At 41.5% G+C, this 26793-nt stretch overlaps 1 protein-coding gene across 1 annotated transcript in view; it reads right to left on the reverse strand.

The window, feature by feature from the left end:
• Window positions 1-293: 293 nt before the first annotated feature.
• fwe (calcium channel flower) overlaps window positions 294-26793 on the reverse strand; it is a 211924-nt gene continuing 185424 nt past the window's right edge. Inside the window, exon 5 of the mRNA XM_080285184.1 lies at window positions 294-726. Within this exon, the coding sequence (XP_080141310.1) occupies window positions 627-726 (100 nt within the window). The 3' untranslated portion in view covers window positions 294-626. The remainder of the gene's footprint in view (window positions 727-26793) is intronic.

The following is a 26793-nucleotide window of genomic DNA, read 5'->3' on the forward strand; positions in this document are numbered from 1 at the left end:
AAACACAGATACTCTGATGTTGTGTGGGGTTTTACTACTTTAAGACAGGGAGTGGTCAGGAACAGAAGGCAATTAGAAACTGATGACCATATACTTTAAACTTAAACTGCAATGAGGGAAGCAAGCCCCTTGTTTCTGAAAGTAGTTTCAACTGCATGTGACACATACAGAAAGCATCTTACCTTCCATACTGATGCTAACTGTACCTTTTAATTTGGAATGAATGCTAATCAGTTCTAATAAGCATATGAATTCTATTAATACTGTCAAAACTAGGAACTTAGTCTCCTCTCACAATTTAAGTTTTAAATATACGTCCATGAAGATGATATGGTTTGGGTTGTAAGGGAAAGTAGCACAAGAACTGTTCTGAGCACTTCCATACAAAGGAACTGCTGGGATTGTATGAATGACAGACAAAATCATGGCCTGCATAAAATGAGGTGCATACAGGAGAGGGGTAGTGGAATTTTAGATAAAATGGTACATACAAATGTAAAACAACACTTTAAGGACAGGCTATAATAACACTGAAAACTAAAACACAAGTAGGCAACAGAGGACTGGTAACATGGGGAAACTTGTGGTGTGGGGATTCAGTAAGCAGAAACTAATGATGTGGTGGCTCAGGCAGGAGACATGACAGCTCCATCCACCAAGTTGTCCTTCATGCTACCAGGTCGGGTTGACTGCTGGGCTGCCGCTATCATGTCCTCACGCGACCCCCTGTGGTTGTGGCAGGTGGGGTTAGAGGTCAGAATATGGGGAGAAGCAGCTTTTTGTGGTCTGCTGTGGTAAAGATGAAGTCTACCTAGACTTCTATGAGATAAAAGGATAGTGTAGACATGCTGGTAGAGTGTCAATATTATTATATATTTAAAACAGAGTTACTAATGTGAGGCATCATTATAGCATGACAAGCATGTGATTGCTGGTAATCTTTACAGTCCTGGTGTTATGTAACATAACATATAAAGCATTTTATGGTGCAACACTGCAGTTCATCTTAATGATTCCTTTACAGGATGCAGTAATGATTCATGACATGTGTTGATGCTGCTGCTGCTTGCTCTGACTAACAATAATTTATAGTTCTATGTGTAGAGATGATTCTGTGCCACTGGGGTATTACAGCAAGAATATTAAGAGTAGCTAAATATACTAGGATCCCCATATCAACAAAGATACAATGCATGAGACTGGGTATGTAGTCCAAAACCACAGATACAGGAGTTAATCATTTAAGAGAGAGAGAAAAAAAACAGGGTATGGGAAGCAGGTTTCTAGAGCGTTCCCCCTTGACCAATGTTTACCACTCTGACATCAGTTTTAATGGAACTAACAATATTCTTTGAAAAAGAATAACCAAAGAGAAAGATAAACAACAATAAACTGAACACTTTCATGGCTTATGAATAAGTACAGAAGAGGCTTCCATACACCTTTGGTGCTGGGAACAATTCTTTTAGCTATGTAAACATCCAGTCATGTTGAATATTTTTACCTATGACACTGTTTTCCATATTCATAACTTCATAAATATTCAAACAAGGATGATGGTAAACAGCAAAACTGTCCAATGTTTACAAGGTTTCTGAACATATGCACTGGCAGTACAGTGCTCTCTCAAGAATGGAGCATACAGCTGATAAAGTTTTGGGAAAACCTTTAATTCAGCAGTATGAGCAGATCTTTCCAGTTATTTACATACTTTATCATCCATGACAATATTATTTCCAGTTACTTTTCACAACTTCCCCTTCATAAATACAAGAGAACAAGAGAGAATATATACATATCAAACCGAACCAAATTTTTCACGACACCCATTGAATGTCAGACATTCAATGTTCTCATTGTAGCCTCAAACATACTCTTACCATGGATAAAGTTTTATAATGATGAATTATCTCAGTCTGCCTAAAGCAGTTATTTGATTCTCTTGATGAATGGATTCTACTGTAGATTATGTGATATTGTCATTTTAAAGAATCTATATATCTATCTATTGCCAGACGCCTTAATCCCGTAAGGGGTGGCCACAAACAAATCACCTCCATGTCGCCCTGTCCCCTGCCATTTCACTGCACTGCTCCCACCTCACACCCCCCTCTCTCATATACCTGTCCATTCCATCCCTCCACCTCATCCTTGGCCTCCCTCTCCCTCTCCCCCCCTCCACCTCACTCAAATATTCTCTCCTCATCAGTCTCTCACTCTACATTCTCTCCACAGGGTGAAACCACCTCAACGTGTTTCTCCTAATGCTCCCTATCACATCCACATCCACACCACAACGCTCCTTATCTTCCTCATTTGTTAGTCCGTCTCTCCATGTGAATCTCCATGTCTGTCTGTTTTTAAAGAATAAAATTGATTTTTTTTTTTTTTTACGTGGTGGTTTACAGTACCAGAATTATACCACACTGCCCACTACTTTCAGTTCTCCTCTCATCTCACCATTCTATATGATGAACAAGTCTTTATCTTTTTCTATCCTTGATGATCTAGAGCACCTTAAACTAAAGCATCTCATCTGTAACCCTGACTATCTTGGAGAGACAACAAACATACCCAATACAAAGCACTGATCCCTTCCTTGCAGCTAAACTTTCTGCTTAGGATATCAAACCTCTTTCTTTCGGCGGTTCCTCTAACTGCTGTTTTATTTCAGCAATCAGTCCTATTGCTCAAGTCAGAATTATGGACACACCCATGTGCTACTACGGCGCTGCTGATTTGGATGCCCTCAGACAGTACTGTACTTCGTCTTATTTACTCTGGATTGATTATACTAACTGAGTTCTATTCATTTCTGAGGTTATTCCGTCCGGCACTGGAGCATATCTTCCCTTTTTTTAACTTTCTGACTAATGTCAAAAAACTTTGGTTTAAGTACATTTCATCTTTTCTGATTGCAAATGGAGACCTTAAACTTCCTTCAAATTCTTGGCCATTTTCTTCTATGAGAATCAGATGAAACCTTTGTCACTGCACTCGATATTTAAAGGCTTTCATCTGAGTCTGACACAACTCTCTGATATTAAGACTATCCACATATAATTCTATCCTTCCATCTATGCCTTCCATTCAAGCTTCTTTTCTGGTCACTGTAATGATGCTCTTCGATTGCCAATATTCTTTTTCTACAACGATCAACAGTGAAAGAGATTTGACTGATGAGTTGATGAGCATCAGGGGTCAGTCGCAAGCTCTTTAATGATGTCATGTGCTTGATGCTCTCTCGCAACTTCAGAAACGGACTCGCATGAGAGATGTTGTATGCTGATGACCTGGTGTTGACTGAAGAGAATGAAAAGGGGGTGGAGGAAAGATTTAGGAAGTGGAGAGGTGGAATGGGGCACATGGGTCTCAAAGTACATGTAGATAATAAAACAAAAGTGATGATATTTTGGGCTGGATGTGGTAGGTGGGGGCACCCATCATCCACACACTTAGTACAGTGTTCCTCTGTTTTTAGGGTAGCTCTACATTGAGTGGCAAGCCAAATGATTTCCTGTGAACCAGGAAGGCATTTACAACGCTGGGAGGTAACCTTAAACTAACCAACATGTGTTCCCTACGTGACAACAAGTGGGTTGGCGGAGGCTTAGTGCCCCTCCCCAGAAAACAACTAACTAAAAACACAAACAAGAAGCCTCAGACCAGGACTGACCAAAAGGTGACGACTAAAGACCAAACAAAGGACATGATACGGATTGCACCATGCAATGTAAGTGGTGCGAATGATGATGCGAAAGAGAGAGAGAGAGAGATGGTCCAGATGCTTGAGGGTGCAAAAGTGGATGTATGTGGATTAACTGAAACTAAATGGAGAGGTAAGAGTGTGAGAGAATGGAAGTATGGATGGGGTTTATATGCAAGAAAGGGCAAAAAAGGGAGTGTGTATTGTTGTAAGAAACAGATGGAAGGAAAATACAAGAAAGTATGGGATCAGTTGGCTCATGGATTATGTGGGAAAGACTGAAAGTTGGATTACAATGTTCTTACCTAATTGTATCTTTACAGCAATGAGTCAAGCATGTATTGTCCCATGTCTTAAACCATTTATATCATACATATCCTTAAATTTATGAATTGTTTTGGCATACACTATTTCATTTGGCAGTGCATTCCATTGATCAATTGCCCTATTTGGGAAACTAAATTTCCTTACGTCTTTATCACCTCTCTTTCTATGCAGTTTCTTGCAGTGTCCTCTTGCTGATGTTTCCCCAAAGGTTATATACTCATTTTTGTCTATTTTCTCCTTCTCTGATATGCATTTATAGAGAATAATCATGTCTCCTCTTTTCCTTCTCCCATGTAGTGTTGGCAGATTAAGTTTTTCAAGTCTTTCGTCGTAGCTTACATCCCGTAAGCTTGGTACCCATATTGCAGCGGCCCTCTGAACTTTTTCAATCTTATCTATGTGTTTCCTGAGATGAGGATTCCAGACTACTGATGCATACTCCAGGGTTGGTCTGATGGATGATGTTATTATCTATCTCAGCATGTCCTCATTTATGTATGTGAATGCTATTCTCATATTTGCAAGCAGTGTATACATATTCTGTACCTTCTCACTGATATGGTCAGCCGGAGATAGTCTGTTATAGATAATCACACCTAGGTCCTTCTCTCTTTCTGAAATGTGTAGGGTTTTACTTCCTAACTTATAATCCCAATCTGGTCTTTTTCCACTTTTACCAAACTTAATTACATGACACTTGCCCACACTGAATTCCATTTGCCATTTATTACTCCATCCATGAAGTTTATTTAATTCTTCTTGTAGCTCTCTACAAGAATCTGTGTTAGTAATTCTCCTTTGTATTTTTGCATCATCAGCAAACATATTTAGAAAGCTTTCTTTTCCAATCTTACTATGTCATTTACACACACTAAAAACATAACTGGTAAGCCCTGTAGAACTCCACTAGTCACTTCCCTCCATGATGAGTAATTTTCTCATAACAGTGTTCTCATTTCCCTTTTTCTGAGAAAATCTTGCATCCAACAATACAGTCTGCCTCAGATTCCTCCTTAATGGTACAGTTTCCATATAAGTCTTTGGTGCGGTACTCTGTCAAAAACTTGAAATCCAGACAGATACTGTTCACCCATCCTTCTCTTTCCTGTAATGTTTCTGCAACTCTGTCATAATAGTTTAATAGATAAGAAACACATGATTTTCCTTTTCTGAAACCAAACTGTCTTTCTGTTATCATATGTGTTCTTCTAGATGGTTTACACAAACATTTCTTATCAGCTTTTCCAGTATCTTACAACATGGTTAGTGATACTGGTCAGTAGTCGAGTGGATTTTGTCTATTCCCATTCTTGAATATTAAAGATATTGGTCTACTTAACTCCTTTGCTCATTCATGTAGCACCGAACATGAAATTTCATCAAGACCATTTGCTTTTCCACTGTCTAATTTACTTAACTCCTCCTGTATTTCTTTTCCTAATGTTCCATATCATCCTTCTCAAAATTATTTTCTTCTGTAAAAACTGATTGGAAATTTTTATTTAGTGCTTCACAAATACCTTTCTCTTGTGTACTGATGATCCCCTCGTCCGTAATGAACTGTATTTTATCTTTTACTTTACTTTTGCTTCGGATGCTGTAAAACAGCTTCAGTTGATCTCTACTTTTATTTATAATGTCTTCCTCAAACTGTCTTGGGACTTCTCTCCTTATTCTTGCATAATCGTTTCTTGCCTGTTTATAATTATTATATGCCCTTTCACTATTGTGTCTTCTGTATCTATTCCACAACAAGTCTCTTTTCTCCTTTTCTCATCTGATTTTTTTACATTCTTTATTAAACATTTCTTTATTTTCATTTCTGGTTCTTTGTGATGGGAGGATGTAATTTCGGACTCCTATTTCATAAAGTTCTCATAATTTTCAATATATAACATTTAAATCTTGTCCTCTATGCTCTTTTTCCCAAGCTACTTCTAAGAAGTACTTCTTTAGGTCATGGTAGTTGCCCTTTTCGTAGTTTTTGGCTCTTTTTTGTAACTTTCATTACTGTTAACTATGTCATATGCAATCCTGAAGTTGCAATTTAACCCATGGATTGCAAGCCACAACTAAGGCTGGGCAATGTGGTGTTGTGAGCCACAGCTCAGGCTGAGCTCGCCATGCATCACCGCTAACTGCTCCACCCCTACTCAAACTTACACATGGTGCTACACAAAGACAGAAAGAGAGAGATTTTTTTCTTTTCACCAGATGATGCCCTGGATTTTTATCATCAAGTTGGATAAAGAAAAAAAAATGTTTTTTTAACAATTTTTTCACCACTCCCCTATGTAAATTTACGCATGGCCCTATGCAGAGAGAGAGAGAGAGAGAGAGAGAGAGAGAGAGAGAGAGAGATTGTTTTTTTTTCACCACATGATCCCTGGATGTTTATCTTCAAGTTTATAATAAAAAAAAAAAAAAAAAAAGTCATTTTTTGCACACCATGGGGTGGGATAAAGAAAGGTAATTGTGCAATTCACAGGTTACTACTGCATGGTCGCTTTTGCCAGATGGAGGGTGATACATCATATTGTCAATATAATTTGCTTGCCTAGTAAATATAAGATCTAACACTGATGGTACATCAAGTCCTCTTTTTCTGGTGGTTTCCTTTACATGTTGTGTTAGGAAAAACTCCTGCACAAGGTCCAGGAGCTTTTGGTCCCAACAGCTTTCCTGGCTTTTTATATCTAGGGTACTCCAATTTATAACTGTATTGAAATCTCCAGTTAATATAATTCTTTCAGATTTTTCCTCCATTCCATGTAGTAATGCTCTTAAACTCTAAATTGTACTCTCTGCCAGGTCTTCATATTCGTCTCTTTCCCAAGTGTTTGATCTGGGTGGCATGTATAAATCTGCCACAATTACTTTCCCTTGAGATGTATGAATCTCTACTGCAATCCATTCTATTTGTGAGGGTACCGTATTTCGCGGCATATAAGACGCACTTTTTTGTCTCAAAGTTACCTTAAAATATCCCCATGCGTCCTGCACGTTAGACTAAGGCAGGTTAGTTAGGCTTCACTGAGAAGAAACTCTTATAAAGATGATCATCTCAATGCTTAGCAACCACAGGTGTTTTCTACAGTATGCAGGCTTGATTTTATTTTTAAAAATAATATACACTAGTGTGTATATGCAGCAGATTTAAGAAACACCCGAGATCAGAAACACATAAAACTTTCGCGGGTTTGTTTACAGCTCAACTGGCTAACATCGTGAAGATATTTAGCGGTTTAGCAATTTAACAGTTTAGCATCCGCACTATTCCAGCAAGCTAACGTACATGATCACTGGTGAACTGTCTGCTAAACTTCTGAAAGGCAATCATGACCACTTTGCTTGCCATCCATTCACTAACGAGCAAAGCAATCATACTGGAGAGATGCTGGCTAGTGAAACTGCCAAGTCATCAAAACAGACTTTCGTCACGTATGGAAATACAGTAACCCTAATTAGGTCAGTTACTTTTGTGACATTTTGTGAGTGTATATATGCAGCAGATATTAAAACACGCAAGTTCAAAAACACAAAGCATTCACGGTTTGTTTTCAGCTCAACTGGCCAATACCGTCAAGGGGTTTAGCGGTTTAGCAACTCAGCAGTTTAGTGTCTAGCGTACACCCTATTCTAGCAAGCTAACGAAGTTACAGCTTCACTTTTTCAGCCAAGTGAAGTACTTTAGCAATGTCTATGCAACTCAGGGCACACCCAATTACAGGATTTTGTTATGAAAATAGGATAAAATGCACTGAGTAGCATAACTGATGCAATATCTGAAATAGCAGTGCCTGACGGGCATTCATATCAGCGTTCGCCATTTGTGCTGTATTCTTAGCAGATGAAGCGATCAGAATGATTGACAACGTTCACTCTCTGCATCTCTGCTGCCTAAGCAAAGCTCTCATGATCGGCAATGGGGATCATTTAGGCCGTAACGTCCAAATTTGTTAGGTTAGGTTAGGTTAGGTTAGGTTGTAAAATCGTTTGCCATTTTGGACGTTACGGCCGAAACGACCAGAATCCTAAGGTGTAGGTGAGAGTTTGGTGTGGGTGTAGTTAAGGAAGTAGAAGTGGGAAGAGTCAGGCTAGGGAACTGATAATTCGCTTATTATAATCCCTTCAGCCCAGCAATGTATTTTATAGGATGGTTTATTCATGCTCGCCATATGATTTTATTCAGTTCAGGAAACATGTACTGAGGAGGTTAATGTGGGCTGTATCAAATGCCCCAAGTCTGAATATCGCCTGTGCTCAGTTAAAACGATTGCCAAGTTAAAATCGTATGAAGTGTGGTATAAGCAATTCAATGGATGGTACTGAGGACCATTTACTGTATGAAAGTGACAGTGAAACAGTGATGATGACCGTGGTGATGACTTCCAGTGATGCTTCAGGACTCGGGGGAAGTAGTGATGAATTGTCAGGATTTGAAGACGAGTGAAATTTTCACCATGTCAGTAATATGAAGTGAATATAGGTTTTAGGTGATCATGACAGATGCAACCATGGAAAATTTAGGATCAATGGTGCTGTACACCTTTAGTCTTGCACTGACGATGTTTGGATGAATAAATTGTTTGAGATGTTTCATGTCCTTAGCTGATATTTATATTGAACAACCAAATACATTTTGATGTTTTTGGCATATAATAAAGCCACTGGGTACTCCAAAACGGACTGATGTAAATGTTTCAGAGGTGAGCGAATGTTGCATGTGGTGTGTACATGTGTGCGTGTGTGTGTGTGTACCATAGCGACTAGGAGGCAGCAGTGTTAAGACCAAAAATGGATGTTTTCACAGTACTTGAATGTTTTGAGATGGATGTCTGTTTTTAGCAAATTCTGGTAAGAGAAATATACATTTTTAATTGTTGATGCTGCAAGGAAAACAGCTGACAGTAAGGGAGTGATACTGGGAGAAGAGGGTTGAGCCAGTTGTCTAGCGCTTGGGATGCAGCAGTGTTGCTAAGAGATAGTTTCACCATTCTCGACATGTTTTGAGATGAATGTCTGTTTTTAGTAAATTGTGATCAGTGAAGAACGTATTTTTAAATGTTGATGCTGCAAGGGAAACATCGCTGACAGTGAGGAAGTGATACTGAGAGGAAGGGGTAGAGACTGCTGTCTAGCGACTGGGAGGCAGCAGTGTTACTAAGGTGTAACAATGGATGTTTTCACCACAGTATGTTTTGAAATGAATGTTTATAGTAAATTATGATCAGTGAAGCATACATTTTTAATTGTTGATGCTGCAAGGCAAACATAGCTGTCAGTGAAGGAGTGATACTGAGAGAAGAGAGTAAAAACAGCTGTCTATCCTGTTCCCAAGCAGCCTTGCTATATTGAACTTCGGCTGTAAAACATTGTAATTTGTGTATTTACAAGTGCTACCTTTTTATATTATTTGTGGAGGTAATTACAGGTTAGTTAGAGTGCATGATTAATGATGGTGGTCATCTGATATTGTGCTTGAGTCAAGGCAATGTGAGGAAATTCCGTAACAGGTGTGGAATATGACGGGGTTCTTTTAGGATAAATGAACTTATGTGAACATTCATTGTATTTTATGTTTTCGTCAGTGAATGAAAGAATAGGGTTTATTGACTTCATTTGTGGTTTTAAATTCATAAAATATTAAAAACAGTGTTTATATCAGTTTACTGATACATATTTATCAACAAAGTTGACATGGCCTCGTGGTTTGAAGTCACGTTTTGTTAAGACGGGGTTTTGTTTTCTCTTTTCCTGTATAATTCTTTGTACATAAAAGAAGAAACTAAAGGATGATGAGCAGTACTGAATAGATTCTGAAAGGTGAGTGCTGTATCTAAGTGATAGTGGCTCATATCAGTCACGTTTTGTCAAGAAGGGGCATTGTTTTCTTTTCCTGTACCATTCTTTGTATATAAAAAAAGAAACCAAAGGCTGATGATCAGTAATGAATAGATTCTGAAAGGTGAGTGTGTATCTGTGTGGTAATGGCTCTTATCAAGAAACCTTACTGCAGTCTTGGTTGGGGCAAACTTTTTTTTCACAGAACTGCCCTGCCAGAATTAGGGTGCGTCTTTCACAATGCTGCGTCTTACATGCCGCGAAATACGGTATATCTAGTTCTATTTCTTTGACTTGTAGATTTTTCTTTGTTAATAATATAATTCCTTCTCCTCTTTCTTAAGTTCCTATCTCTTCTCCATATGTTGCATTCCTCTAGGTTTAGGGTATCGTATGATATCTTTGGAGTTAATTCTGTTTCAGTTTGGCAACTAATATGTGGTTCCCTTTCTTTGATATAATCATTCACCTATGATAATTTAGATACCATTCCATCTACATTTGAGTACATCAATCATCTTGTTTACATACTTGTCATGACTTCAGTCTACTAACTTCTCTTTTTCATTCCCTTCTGGTTATGTACCACTTTCGTATCTGCAATTCTATCTATCTATCTGTTGCCAGATGCCTTTATCCCATATGGGGTGGCAACAAACAAATCGCCTCTACGTCGCCCTGTCTCTTCTTCTGATCTTCCCTCATTCTTTGTTTTTACTTCATCCCTCTTCTCTTTTAGTAATCCCAGTTCCTCTTGAGTTAGGCATCTTTTATCCATGCATTTTTGAATTCCTTTTTCCATAAGTTTGTTTGCATTTTTTAGTATCTCCTCCACAGTGTTTACACTCTGGAAGGTTACTTTCAGAGGACTTGACTTATTTCTCACATATTTCCCTAGCCTTTTATGTTCCTCTGTGTCTTCATTACATATTTCCTTTGATACTTCCTTCAATATGCTCATTATATTTGTCATCTCCTTTTTGTCTCTCGAAATCTTGTTTTTTATTTCTTCCTCATCTATACCAGTGATTACTATAGATTTGTTGATATCTGCTGAACCTTTGACCAATTTTGGATTGTTTTGGATTATTTTTTTTCATTTTGTTTTTAATGCTCTTTTCTTTGACTCTGTTTTTAAGTCTTCCTTTACTTTCACCATTTTGGAATACGTAGTTTCCACATCATTTTTGTAGGTTTGCATCGCTTCATTCACCTGGGTTTTCTCCTCCTCAAGATCACTGCTCTGGTTTATCAGACTGCTTGCTTGTCTAATTCTCTCTGTATCATTTATGAACTCTTCCATAAAACTCTCATGGTTGACAACTATGCTTGCCATTTCAATAATCTTCCTTCTAAGTGAATGCACCTCAAAAGACAGCTCATCTATTGTTGTGTCTTTCTTGTTTACTTCCTTTACTAGTTTTTCATTTTCCTCCTTCTGCATGTGCAATTGCTTCTTTCTTTCATCCATTTCACTCTGGCTTCTCTAATCTGTGTACCAGCTCTGCTAACTTGTACGTCTCCATTTCAACCAGTTCCTGGTAGAAATCATCATCCTCTTTTCTACTTTTATCCCTTTTCTTAACTCCTACCAAATTCACTTTACTAAAGATGGTGGTCATCTTGTGGTACTATGAGAAAGACAACTCTACTTACAAGCAAGCATTCCTTGGTGTACGCAGCAGACTAAACAGCTGATGAGCTTGTTCAGCACATTCCTGCACTAATTTGCTGTATTCTGTTATTTAAACAACACTTTTAAACTTCTTCGAGTGTATTAGAACACCATTTAGTTTAATCTAGTACAAAGCTCGACTCATATAAAGATACTACTGTATTTAGGTATGGCCAGTTGTGGCCAAGGTTGGCCAAGCGTGGAGCGATGCAGTGTATGTGTTGTCTCTCTGGTGCCTCAACTGTGTGTAAGCGTGTATGCACCAACACAAGATCGTGCAAGCAGAGTGAGAGAAAAGTTCTGGACAAATGTGGAAGCATCATCATCATCATCATCATCCGGACCTCCTTTCCCATCCAATGGCAGGGTGAAGAGTAGCAATGTCCAGACAGCCCAAATTTGCCCAATCCAATGGGCCACACTTCCATTCACTCACCATTCAAGCCCCTGGAATCCTGGCTCTATCGGATACACCAATAACATTCACCACGTTCTGTAGCTTCACATAAACGTATCCGATTCATTCAAACGTGGAAGCATGCATGGAAGGATTGAAAGAGTGTTTTTGATTGGAGATATGAATGGTAATGTATGGAATGTGAAGGTGGATGGAACAGTTGGTGAGTGGGATGTGCCTGCTGAGACAGATGAGAATGACAGTGTTTTAGTGGACATTTGTGCCAGGAGGGGGGTTGGTAATAGTCAATAACCTCTTCTGGCACAAAATGATCCATACGTATATGTGGCAAGTGATGAGAAGGGTGGGTGGTGAACGGAATGAATGGAAGGCAATGTGTATGTGGATGAAAGGATGCGAAGGTGTGTAATGGATGAAAAAGCATACAGAGGTTGGGGGAGTGGACTTTCTGACCACCACTTGGTGGTGGTGAGAATCAAGGTCCAAGTGAAATGGAGAAATAGAATAAGGGAAGGACAGGAGGAAGTAGTATTTGCAAGGTGGGTGGAAATGCTACAAAAGGATGAGAAAAAGGCAGAATATTAGAGAGAAGTGGAGGAGCGATTGGGTAAATATGGATTGGAGCAGATGGGGGACGTGGAAGGTGTGTGCAAGATATTCACAAAAAATCTGTGCAGCATCTGAGGTGGTGTCTGGGGTGAAGAGAAGACAACAGGGGGTGCAAGGAATGGCATGGTGGAATGAAGAAGTGAGACAGGCTGTGGCACAAAAGAAGAAAGCACATAGTGAGTGGATGAGAAATAGGACCATGGAAGAAGTTGAGAGACTAGTGAGTGGATGAGAAACAGGACCGTGGAAGAAGTTGAGAGACGGAAGAGAGACTTATGTGTGGAGATGGAGAGAGAAGTGAAAAGACTAGTAAGAGAGAGTAAGAAGAAAATGGATAAGGAATTTGAAAGGAATTTGAGTGTAAAGTGGAGGGAATGTAAGAAAATTTTCTGGAAAGGGGTAATGAGAGCTAGACAGGGTGGCAACGAAGTTAGTTGGGGAAGGAAAGATAAAAATGGTAGATTGCTAGTGGAGATGGGAGAAAAAGTGAGCAGATGGAGAGAACACTTTAAGGAATTGTTGAACACAGGGAATGAAAGTAATACGTGTAGAAGTGGCTGGGGAACGGACGGGAGTAGGAGGGATGTGAGAAGAGCGGAAGAAATCAGTAGGATGGAAGTTGTGGATGCAATGAAGAAGGTCAAAATGGGGAAAGCCCCTGGAATTGATGGAGTGTGTGGTGAAATGCTGAAGCATGGGGGAGAGATCGTAGTAGAATGGACAAGGAAGATGTGCAGATTGGCCTAGGAGGAAGGTAGACTCCCGGAAGATTGGATATTCCCTTGTATAAAGGAAAAGTGGAAAAAGAAGTGTGTGGTAATCACAGGGGTATTAGTCTTTTTAGTGTAACAGGAAAAGTATATGACAGGATACTTATTGACAGAGTTAGGGAAATAACAGAGGAATTAGTTGGAGAAGAACAGGGAGGTTTTAAGAAGGGAAGAGGTTGTGTACATCAGATAATCACTCTTATATCTGTTGTGAAAAAGTTTCTAGAGAAGGGAAAAAAGTTGTATGCAGCATTCAAGGATTTGGAGAAAGCATATGACAGGGTGGATTGACATGGATTGTGGAAAGTCAATCTATCTATCTATCTATTGCCAGACGCCTCAATCCCGCTCGAGGTGGACACAAACAAATCGCCTCCACGTCTCCCTGTCCCCCGCCATTTCACTGCCCCGGTTCCAACTAACACCCCCCTCTCTCTTATACCTCTCCACCCCATCCCTCCATCTCATACTTGGCCTCCCCCTCCCTCTTCCTCCCTCCACCTCACTCACATACACTCTCTTCATCAGTCTTTCACCCTCCATCCTCTCCACATGGAAAATACTAAGAATCTATGGAGTAGACGGGAAGTTGTTGAATGCCGTGAAGACTATGTGTGAGGGTGCTAAGGCTGCAGTGCATGTGGATAGTGAACTGAGTGAATTTTTCTACTTGAAGACTGGATTGAAACAGGGATGTGTCATGTTTCCATGGTTGTTCAATCTGTATACGTATGGGGTTATAAAGGAGATACAAGGTAGGGTAGTGGATGCTGGAGTGGCCCTAATGCGAGAAGGTGGTGTTTGGAAACTCCCTGTACTGTTGTTTGCAGATGATACTGTGTTGTTATGTGAAGACAAAGGGGAGCTGCAAGGCTTGGTGGATGAGTCTCGGAGAGTGTGTAAGAAACGGAATCTAAAGGTGAATGCAGAGAAGAGCAAAGTTATGGTCTTCGAGAGAAGTGAAGTCAGTGAATGTACAGTGAGGTTGGATGAGGAGGACATGGAAAATGTGAGTATGTTTAAGTACCTGGGTGGTGTGATGAGTAGGGATGAAAGTTTGGGGGGTGAAGTGCTTGAAAGGCAACAACAAGGAAGAAAGGTTGCTGGTTCCTCAAAAGCAGTGATAAGAAACAGAAAAGTGAGCATGAATGTGAAAAAGTTACAACATGATAGTATTGTGATACCAACTCTAATGTATGGAAGTGAAGCTTGGACCTTGTTGGAGAGACAGAAGTCAAGAATGAGTGCAGTGGAAATGAGTTATTTGAGAGGAGCATTTGGAGTCACATGGAGAGACAGACTGACAAATGAGGAGGTGAAGGAGCATTGTGGTGTGGATGTGGATGTGATAGGAAGCGTTAGGAGAAACATACTGAGGTGGTTTGGCCATGTGGAGAGGATGGAGAGTGAGAGACTGACGAGGTGAGTGTATGTGAGTGAGGTGGAGGAGGGGAGAGGGAGGGAGAGGCCAAGGGTGAGATGGAGGGATGGAGAGATATATGAGAGACAGGGTGTGAGCTAGGAGCAGGGCAACGAAATGGCAGGGGACAAGGCGAGATGGTGGCAATTTGTCCGTGGCCACCCCTTACGGGATTAAGGCATATGGCAATAGATAGACAGATAGAACTTATCTTTCTTGTTCAGCACTGCGTGTGCGAACACTTTCCAATTTGCTCTGCATTACCTTAATCTCTTTCTCCTGTTCTAAGGTCCGTTCCTGTGTTGGAGAGAGCATGCAGAGACTGTCAGGCATGAAAGGACTGATCTTGCTGGTGAATCTCTTGAGTGTGTGGAAGCGTTTTGTTATTTGGGAGACATGTTGTGTGCTGCAGGTAGACTGGAACTAGCTCTGTGGATAGGGTAAGGAGTGCTTGGAGGAAATTTAGGGAGCTGCTACCTTTCTTCACATCGAGAGGATTCCCCTGTGCTAGGGATCTTTGTATGCAGCATGTGTTAAGAGTGTGATGATATATGGTAATGAGACCTGGGCAGTAAGGGAAGAGGGTACTGTCACGAATTCGCGCGATTCTGTATATAAACAAACTTGTGACATTGAACTTTGGTGGGAAACTGCGAATTCTAGTGGAATCCCAATAAGTATCACTCAGTTCAACCGCCCACGCATTTACTCGATGGGGATGGTTTTCAGAACATTTTTCACTGTTTCATAAGTGATCGTCTTTGTGCACGACAATGGCGCTTTCGCTGAGTGATTTATTATGGGCGTGTTTCGCTCACTTTCTTTCCGTTAGCCGTTAGCAAGTGCGGCCCGCCTTCGCCTCTCACAATTTGAATTCAGTCAGGATTAAGACGCCGTGAGTGCAGGTTCGATTGAGCCCAGTGTGGAGCAGCGCCGCTGTTGTCCAGCGAGTTCCTGAATCTCCACTTAGACAGTGATCTGGTGTAGAGGTTCAGCGTGTGTGGCAGCGTCCTTCCTGAGTAACGATGCCCAGTTCATTCCACTCAGCTCCCTTAACTGACCAGTATTTTTTCTTTCGTTTTTCCTAGGCTTAAGAGTTTAGCTTTTGAGTGAGCGAGTGAGTGTGTTCTCTTTGTTATTTTGAATTCATTTGAAACTCATGTAACGTAATATTTATTTCATTGTATTTAATAAATTTACAGTTCTTTTTCTTGAGCTTAATATAATGTCAACTCGTGTTTCATTTTTCCACATTAAACTTATTTCACTTATCGCTCCTAGTTTGCATAACACTTTGCATTATTCATAACTGGTACTTAGGCCAGTCCTCTTGTACTAAGCTTAAATCCGTTGTGCCAGCCTGGAGCAAGAACCTGTTTATCATTCATAACATTAGTTATTGACTGTCAGGGGTGGAGTCACTTTCTCGTGAGGCTAGCAGTACTAACAAACAGCATTTGTGAGTACAGTAATTAGTCTCTGCTGTGTACTGCTGAGAAAGTAAACAAATTCACGTCCTTAGAGAATTGGCGAAGTAAGCCAGAATAAAGTAATCATTGCTTGAGCATGGAAGTGAAAAAGTTACTACATGACAGTATTGTGATACCAACTCTAACGTATGGAAGTGAAGCTTGGACGTTGTTGGAAGGACACAAGTCAAGAGTGAATGCGTGGAAATGAGTTATTTAAGAGAAGCCTGTGGAGTCACATGGAGAGACAGGCTGACGAATGAGGATATAAAGGAGCGTTGTGGAGTGGATGTGGATGTGGATGTGATAGGAAGCGTTATGAGGAACACACTGAGGTGGTTTGGCCATGTGGAGAGGATGGAGGGTGAGAGACTGACGAAGAGAGTGTATGTGAGTGAGGTGGAGGGGGGAAGAGGGAGGGGGAGGCCAAGGATGAGATGGAGGGATGGGGTGGAGAGGTATATGAGAGAGGGGGGTGTGAGTTGGGAGAGGGGCAGTGAAATGGCGGAGGACAGGGCGACGTGGAAGGGATTTGTTTGTGGCCACCCCAAACGGGATTGAGGCGTCTGGCAATAGATAGATAGATAGACAGATTTTACAAGTCAATTCTTTGTTAATATTGATAAGTTAACATTTAAAGTATTCCTTAATATTTTAAAAGTTCAAAAACCCAGTGACATCTGGCGACCTCATTCCAGGATATTAACTCCTAGTTCTAAAGTTATTCACGAGATAATACTCACTCGCTCATACTTATGTATTTATCATTAAAGTCTATAGGCACTATCTTACTGGTGATTATTAATTCATTTTTATTAATTTAAGTAATAGTTTTCACAGTCGGTTGTTTGCTTAATTTTCTTTCTTTACCAGTTTAACTATATAAAACTGGTCACCACTAACCTGTGCCTATATTCTTTATTCTTGATTACTGGCATCTTTCTCTGCAAAATAGCAGTCAGTACTTAGTCTTTAGTTCATTCAGACTGAGTTAGCATCATGTCTACCAACGTCTATTTACAGGAAGCTAAAGATATGGGGCTTACTGACCCCGAAAAAATTAAGGAATATGTCCTCTCTCGGTTTAGTTACGAGCAGCAACATGAGAATGATGCTCGTGAAGAGCGTAGGATCCAACGCGAACACGAGCGAGAACAACACGAATATGAGCAAAAACAATGCGAACTCGAGTTAGAACAACAAGAGAAAGAACGTGAACACGAGCGAGAACGGCGCGAGGAACGCGAGAGAACGTCAACACGAGGTAGAACAACGCGAGAGAGAACGTCAACACGAGTTAGAACAACGTGAGAGAGAACGTGAATACGAGCGAGAACAACGAGAACACAAATGTGCCGAGCGTGAGGCACGTGAAAAACATGTGGAAATGTTGAAGCTCAAGCGAGATTCCTTGGCTTCAGACACATCTGGTGCAGCTGGCCCAGCTCCACAAGTGCTCTCCCTGCACATATTATGGCGACCCCACACATCAAGCTTCCTCCATAAAAGGAAGGCGAGTGAATCGAGCCATACATAGCTCGTTTTGAAGACATGGCTCAACTGTACCAGCTGGGTGATGCAGCTAAGCGGCTCCAGTTCCTTAGCTTGTTTGAGGGCCCTGCTCTCGATATTCTCCACAGAATTTGTGGAAACAATCTCACGTATGAGATGATGAAGGCCGCACTTGTCAAAGCGTACGATCTCACAGATGACAATGCCAAGAGTCAGTTCATGAGGGCGCATTTACAGGAGTGTACGGTCTCACAGTTGATGACGCCAAGCGTCAGTTCATGAGGGCTCATTTACAAGAAAAAGGACTGCCGTTCAGTTTCTTGACCGGCTTACTGCTTACTTAGATGAGTGGATGGAGAAAGATGAAACTCCTTCCACGCGTGAGGGGATAATTGACCTTATGCTGCGCACGCAGCTAGAAAAGTCGTGGCCTGCTGAACTTATGGCTCAGCTTAAGATCTGCCAGGTAAGGGACGTCAGCCAAATGGTGGAGAAGGCTGATGCATTCTTCACTGCATACGGGTATCAACCTCGCAAGCAACATAACTGGAACAGGAAAGCTGATAAATCTGGGAAACCGTCTCAGACCGAACCCCAGCAACAAGGCCAAGGTCCAAACAAACTGCAGAGGAAGGACCAGGGGCAAAACACTCAGAAACCTGAGTGGAAGCAGTACAACAAATACCCTAACCAGCAGCAGTATCAGCCACGCAACTGACCATCGGGACTATCCTCTTCAGCACCAGCCACAGTGTATTGGAAGCAGGAGGCGAACGCAGCCTTCATTCCTCAGCAGCAGCACGGTGGTGTTGTCCCTAGCAGTACGGGTACACCCCCACAGTTCTCTAGTACCCCAGCGACAGTGAACACTCTCCCACAGGAGGTCAACGCTCCATCTCCCCAGGCAGTGAGTACGACCTCTCAAGCATCCAGTTCTCAGGGCACCATGTTTGCCGCATCATTTATTCAGCAGCCTCATCAGTGGTTGGCTGCTTCCTCCACAGGCCCTCCCACAGGTGACACTGCCTTTCTTGTTCAGCCAGGGTTTGTGGGAGACATTCCTGTGAAGGTCCTGAGACAATGGGTCCTCAGGTTGCTCTGTCAGGCAGAGTTTAGTTCTGCCTGAGGAGTACACAGGTCGACAGATCCAAGCTAACCTTATTGATGGATCAGTGAGATTGTTCCCTGAGGCACATATCCAGGTGGCATCTCCATTTTACACTGGTACAACAGTTGCAGTTGTCATGCCAGAACCCTTATTGACCTTATCATAGGCAATATTCCCGGTGCCAAGGATAGTTGCACCGAAGATAACGTTACTCAGACTTCGGCTACAGTAATACGAGCCATGGCTGAGGCTCCAAACTGTGTCACCCCAGTGACCACTGAATCGCCGCAAGATCTGATGTGTAGCCAAGTTGTTGTTCAAGAACAACATTCTGACCCGACACTTGCTGCCGTGCGAAAGAAACAAAAGGGTAGAGTGATAAAGTATTCACGGGGAGGTCAAGCCAAGTTCCTTCATAAACAAGGGCGGCTGTACCGTGAGACGCGAACACCCCAGGGCGAGGTTCGACTGCAGTTTGTCGTTCCCGCTAAGTACCGCTAAGCAGTGTTAGAAAGGGGTCATTGTTCAGCTTCAGGAGGTCACATGGGCAAAAGGAAGACCCAGGGCCGTATCTGTGCTGACTTTTTCTGGCCAGGGATGGGACAAGACATAAATAGTTTTGTGCGTTCCTGCAATGCGTGTCCACATACCATTAATCAGGGACATGTCCTTCCTGTGCCGTTTGAAACCACACCCATAATCTCTGAGTCAGTTGAGAGACAAGGCAGTGGTGAAGTGGGTGCAGACCTGACATCTCACCAGTTGACCCCACAGGACACAGTATATCCAGGGCCTGTACATACATATGTACCATAAGTTAAGGGGTGAAGTTCGAGAACCTCGCAGAGACAGTCCAAGGCTGTGTATGAAATACCTTGTGGAAAGTCTCGAGCTGTGGGCCTCTCAGAGGATTCCTGGAGAATGTACATTATCCACATGAGTGTTCACACCCACTGTGGGTGTTAAAATGTGACCTGCCCGAGATTGCGTAGGGATTCTCAACTTCCTGTCATTAATCGTAAGTGTAGAGTAGGTTTAACCAGTAAACTGGGTCCCTAGCGAATTGCAGTGTTTGATGTCCTGCACAGACGCCCAGTCTTTTCGCTCTTGACCACGTTCCCTGGTTAATTTAGTGAACTGCAGCGTTTGATGTCCTGCACAGATGCCCAGTCTTTTCGCTAAATAGATTTAGGGTTTAACCCCTTAACCACGGGGCATCACTTTCGTGACGCTTGGGAGCAAGGGATCATACCGCGGGGCGTCGTTTTTGTGATTCTGTGTTATTTTGAATTCACCCGGGCTTCCAAGTGGGGGCTTGTATCATCTATCAGTACTGCCAATGTCCAACACTAGTCAGCACTCCTAATCTCATCTGTACTCCCATCCATTGTTGACAATTTAGCCATTTCTCCCTGTTCTTGACTCCCCTCTCTACCCCCCCTCCATTACCCTATCCTCTCGCCTGCCCGGCCGTGCTACGCTAAGTAAATCTTCCCTGGAATTTTTCACTGATTTCATCCATTGAAATAAGCCCTATGCCCTATTCTTATACCAAATAATATATACAAGAAAGAAATAAGGTAAGTGAGAGTGCCATACACCAGGAATTGGCTAATTATCACCTGACAACACCTCTCTTGCACTCGTTCGCTAATTTTCGCTGTTTTTTTCCCCTTGAAATATGCCATATAATCTATTTTCGTAATAAATATACATATAAGGAGGGAAGGGAGAAGCATAAGTGATATTTACATTCACCTGGAACTACCTAATTTATAATGTATTGTCTAGATTTCCTGCCAATCATTTCAGTGAAATACATAGCTGTTTTAAGAGCTACGTTGGTGGTACTGAATATCCCCTAGTAGGCCTCTACCCGGGCCGGCCCTCCTTTATCAGTTCTCTCTCATCTTCCGAAGAGGAGGTACGGCTCATCCTCTTGGTGACTTCAGGGCCTTTTTCACTCCCATGCAAAGGGCCCTGTGACCTTTACCCCCTACTAAACCTCGTGTGGAAAGAGGTAAAGGGCTGACAATTGATAAAAGAGTGACTACGATCTTTCTATTGAGTAAAACAGTGCAAGTGGAATTGTAAATAATGTGTAAATAATGTGTAAACAGCAAGTGAAAGTAATGAATGTAAATATACGTGAACAATGGAAAATAGTTCTATAAGTTACTTCAAGTGACAGTGCATAACACAGTGTAAATAAAATAGAAATGTAAATAACGTAAATAAAATAGAGAACGTAAATAGAAATGTAAATGAGTAGTATTATAAGAATACGAGTATATACCCTAGGAGTAATGAAAGTGAAAGTTTCACTATAGCACGTCTGAATACTATGAGTTATGAGCGTGAAGATGAAAGTGACATTCACTCTCAATGCTAGTATACAGGACGAGAAAGTGAATGCTACGTATTTTACTGAAAGAAATTGAATCCCTACAGTGACAATATACTAATACTACTGAAGGAAACTTATGGATAAAGACTGTAGATATATATGTTATATAGTAACAGAAACATAAAGTGTGAGGGTTTTTATGAATAATAAATGACAGAGTACCAAGAGCGAACTAGCGCAAGTGCGGCAGTCAGACGTGCTCATAATTTTCATTGCTTTCACAGTGATTTTTTTTTTGGAGTATGGATCCCAAACTACTTGAAAATCATAGAGTAGTGTTTATAGTGTTAATATCTGGCTGTGGTAATCATATTACGGGTTGTCGGGAAGTGTAAAGTGGAGAGTTCGTTACCCAACTTCAGAGGTCTCCACAAGTCCTACGGTAACTGACGAAGGCTCAACAAACATTCCAGGAGCAAGCTGAAGGTATGTGCCATAAGCATATGTAATTTTAATATTCTAGGACTAATAACTGATTTTTGGCAAATATTTTTTGAGAGTCTGTCGGAGCCCGAATAACCCCGCGGCACACGCAAAACATCGGTAAACATGCCCCCGGTGTAGGGGTTAACCAGTAAACTGGGTTCCACTGGTGAATCTCAGCGTTTGATGTCCTGCACAGACGCCCAGTCTTTTCACTCATGACCACGTTCCCTGGTTAATTTAGCGTGCGTTTGATGTCCTGCACAAACACCCAGTCTTTTCGCTTATTAGGTATAGGGTTTAACCAGTAAACTGGGTTCCATCAGCGAATCGCATTTGATGTCCTGCACAGACGCCCAGTCTTTTTGCTCATGACCACATACCCTGGTTAATTTAGCGAATTGCAGTGTTTGATGTCCTGCACAAACGCCCAGTCTTTTCGCTAATTAGGTATAAGGTTCAATCAGTAAACTGGGTCGGTCCTTTGGCTTAGCGAATTGCAGCGTTTATGTCCTGCACAGCGCCCAGTCTTTTCGCTCAGTTGACAATGTTTCCTGGTTAATAATGTAAATAATGTATTTTTTGTAACATAAGTACTGATTGCTAGGCACAGACAGAGAAATGACACTTTTGATGCTCCATCTTGATTGCTTTTGCAGGTGCAGCTGGCGGCTGCAGCATTGTCGTGCAGTTCAGCTGATCGTCCCTGACGCATGCTGCTGCCTCTTCTCTTCTGCCTCGTCGTCTCTTTACTATTAACTTGTATTACATGATTTTACATGCAGGCACAGTTACACCACAACTGTCACACCTACACCATGTATTACATACATCACGCTACATAACAATTAGTTGTTAATGTAAATGTAGCCAACTTTTCGCTCAGTTTGACCTGAGTACAAGACTTTTCACCATCGTCACGGAGTTATTTCCTCAAGCATGCTTCTATTAACGTAAATACGAGCTTTTTACGCTCATGGGCGACTGTGATTTTCTCCTGTAGCAGGATAGCACACACACCACAGTGTTAATCTTGTGTGACTGAGTTAGGATTTATATGTATGTATATATCGTAAAATTTTTTGTAGAAAAAATTTGATTTTGATCGGGCGTAATGTAATGAATTTGCGCAATTCTGTATCTAAACAAACTTGTGACATTGAACTTTGGTGGGAAACCGCGAATTCTAGTGGAATCCCAATAAGTATCACTCAGTTCAACCGCCCACGCATTTACTCGATTGGGATGGTTTTCAGAATATTTTTCACTGTTTAATAAGTGATCGTCCTTCTGCGCAAACAATGGCGCTTTCGCTGAGTGATTTATTATGGGCGTGTTTCGCTCACTTTCTTTCTGTTAGCTGTTAGCAAGTGCGGCCCACCCACGCCTCTCTCTCACAATTTGAATTCAGTCAGGATTAAGAAGCCGTGAGTGCAGGTTCGATTGAGCCCAGTGTGGAGCAGCGCCGCTGTTGTCCAGCGAGTTCCTGACAGTGATTTAGCGTTGAGGTTCAGCATGTGTGGCAGCGTCCTTCCTAAGTAACGACGCCCAGTTCATTCCGCTCAGCCCCCTTAACTGACCAGTATTTTTTTTGTTTTTCCTAGGCTTAAGAGTCTAGCTTATGCGTGAGCGAGTGAGTGTGTTCTCTTTGTTATTTTGAATTCATTTGAGACTCGTGTAACGTAATATTTATTTCACTGTATTTAATAAATTTACAGTTCTTTTTCTTGAGCTTAATATAATGTAAACTCGTGTTTTATTTTTCCACATTAAACTTATTTCACTTATCGCTCCTAGTTTGCATAATGCTTTGCATTATTCATAACTGGTACTTAGGCCAGTCCTCTTGTACTAAGCTTAAATTCGTTGTGCCAGCCTGGAGTTAATGCACCAGCAAGAACCTGTTTATCATTCATTACATTAGTTATTGATTGTCAGGGGTGGAGTCACTTTCTCGTGAGGGTAGCAGTACTAACAAACAGCATTTGTGAGTAATTAGTCTCTGCTGTGTACTGCTGAGAAAGTAAACAAATTCTCGTCCTTAGAGAATCGGTGAAGTAAGCCGGCATAAAGTAATCTATCTATCTATCTATCTATTGCCAGATGCCTCAATCCCGTTTGGGGTGGCTACAAACAAATCGCCTCCAAGTCGCCCTGTCCCCCGCCATTTCACTGCCCTGCTCCCAACTCACACCCCCCTCCCTCATATACCTCTCCACCCCATCCCTCCATCTCATCCTCAGCCTCTCCCTCCCTCTTCCCCCCTCCACCTCACTCACATACACTCTCTTCGTCAGTCTTTCACCCTCCATCCTCTCCACATGGCCAAACCACCCCAGTGTGTAATCATTGCTTGACTTTACAAGTCAATTCTTTGTTAATATTGACAAGTTAACATTTAAAATATTCCTTAATATTTGAAAAGTTCAAAAACCCTGTGACAGATATTTTTAGGCTCACACATACAGAAACGACAATGATCACAAGGATGTGTGGTGCATCCTTGAATGCGAGGACTAGAGAGGCTAGGTTTATAACTGTAGTTGAGAAGAGTGTATTGGTGTTGTGATGAGGAGAGGCAGATTGTGACAGTTTTGGCATGTGGAGAGGATGGAGAATGACAAATGGGTGCAAAAGTGAGAAGTGCAAACACTAGGGGTAAGGTTCCAAGACCAAAAAAGACCTGGGACGAGGTCATACAGCTGTATGCTTCAAGCTATTGTAGGGCCTTTCCTACAGGACCTATTTTAAATTGTAAGATATGAGTTAAAGTAGGGAAAGATCTCCCTGAATTTGGAGAGGTTGTTCCAAAATCTCTATGACTTTTGCAAACCCTATACTTAACTATTTGTCACAAAGTAACCCTGTACCTGCAGAAAATAGAATAATGTAAATAATTTATGTAAAAAATAAAAAATATTTTTTGTGGTAGTGCTGCTCTCGGGTGTTTGTCCTTTCCTCTCCTCCATCCTTCTTTCCTTCCATCCTTTTCTGTCTTTCTTTCCTTCATTCTTTCCTTGTCCTTCTGCCTATGGGTGACTTTACACTTCCTCTTCTATCTTTCTTTCCTTCATTCTTTCCTCGTCCTTCTGCCTGTGGGTGACTCGACATTGAGTGACAAGCCAAATGGTTTCCTGTACACCATGAAACCACTCACTATGCTGGGTGGTAACCATTTAACCAAATTTTGGCCCCTAGTGGTTTAGTGGGTAATTATTGCGCTCCAATCGGATTGAGCCAGTGAAGGTTTATAGCCAAGGGATGGTTGGGGTTGACTGCTCAGGTAATGCCACTCAGGGATGAGTGAGGCTGGTCACTCTCATCTTAAATGTCAGGACCAACTGCTTAGCCCTGGGCTCCTACGTTCCTCATGGGGCAATGTAGGACTGGATGATGGATGGATGGATGGATGGTAAAATATATTTTAACATGCTAAAAACACAATGCAAGTATACAATGCAACTGAACTGTTTGTTGTTATAACCCACAGGCTGTACTTTACTGAGTTATCGGTCAAGGGCAAGCTCGGGCCCTACTCTGAGCTAGTGGTGACATCTGGTGACATGTGGTCATTTTTTTTACAGATGGTTAACACTAGGCAAGATGCTCAAACTGACATGTTTCAACGACTTTTATACATTATCCATGAATTTCACTGAATATCAGATGTTCAGTCAATGCTGTAAGTAATATACAGTACACAAGTTAATATAATATATGTAACGAGAAAGTTACTGTTCTTAGCACATAGGCCAAACTATGAAGTGCTGTTATAGCATCAGATCATCCTAGTGTTTTAATCTCGACTACTGCAAACTATGTTTTAACTCTTCTTTCTAAAATTGTTATTAAATACAGTGGGCTCGCACAGTGCACGAGAGACTGGGCGGTCCATGACTTCGTGCAGTGTGAATTCGCGCACTGAGAATACATCATCTTATGGGAAAAATTACATATGGGCGATACCCCCTCATACCCGGACTTTTTTTGGCCCTTACTGTAGAGACATAATAAAGGTCAAATTTTTCAGACATTGTACTACAGATACAGTAAAACCTCTACAATTCGGCATCCTTCAAGTCAGAAACCTCTACAACTTGGGATGGCTCCAAAATATTCATTTAAAAAATCAAAATTAAAAAATTCCCAAAAATGAACACGTGAGAGGAAGAGAGTCAGCAAAAATCCCTCCAACTCGGTAAGATACCGAGTTGTACAGTAATGTTTAAGTGTTTAGTGTTTAGTTCCCCAGTATAGTACAAATCATAAATACATTACAGTATGGCCTTTATAGTGCTACTTGTGTTTTACATAATGTACAGTGTCAAGTACAGTACAGTAAAGGTGTGCCCCCCAACACCTCCAAAAACTACTAAAAGTCCTCCTCCATGCCTGGAATGCACCCTACAACTCCATGGAATCATGGTAAGGCAGCTTCTACTGTTTATTGTAAAAACTTTTATTTTTTTTCCATTTTTTCCTTTTTTTTGTGTGTGTGTGCTGGGGGGGAACTTAAAGTTCATCCCTACAACTCAGCAAATAGGCTAACTCGGCAAGGCTTGCACGTGTATTATGCCGAGTTGTAGAGGTTTTACTGTATAGCTACAATAACAAAAATATGGGCAGTCACCTTAACAACAGTACAGTAGACAACAGGCCTGATGGACTTAAATAACAGGGGTTCCGAGGCACGGCAACACACTTAGAGTGCCCCCGCCACCACCCCGGCCGCACCACGCTTGTTTAATGGTTGCCAATGTTGTATTATTCCAGGCTTTGACAAAGAAATTTATGGCCTGTCGAATGTTACATTTCTTCCAGAATGCAGCAACAGTCATTATGGTGGGGGTTGCAGGTATGTCAGGTGAGGCAGGTGAGTCAGGTGGGGCTGTGGAGGTGGAGGGGGAAGCAGCTGGTGAGTCAGGTGGGACAGTGGAGGAGGAGAGGACGGCAGCGGGCAAGTCAGGGGAAGTGATGAGGGGAGGATCCTCCCTCTCCTCCTTGCTACTGCTCACATCTTCGGCAATTTCCTTCATCTCTTCTTGCTTGTTTGTTTCATTCCTCATCTTGTTATGGATGTATTGGCAGTATAACAACTTGGTATT

The sequence above is a fragment of the Coenobita brevimanus genome, chromosome 13, assembly GCF_032717465.1.
Source record: "Coenobita brevimanus isolate Jiangsu-jjx chromosome 13, ASM3271746v2, whole genome shotgun sequence".
NCBI classification, from domain to species: domain Eukaryota; kingdom Metazoa; phylum Arthropoda; class Malacostraca; order Decapoda; family Coenobitidae; genus Coenobita; species Coenobita brevimanus.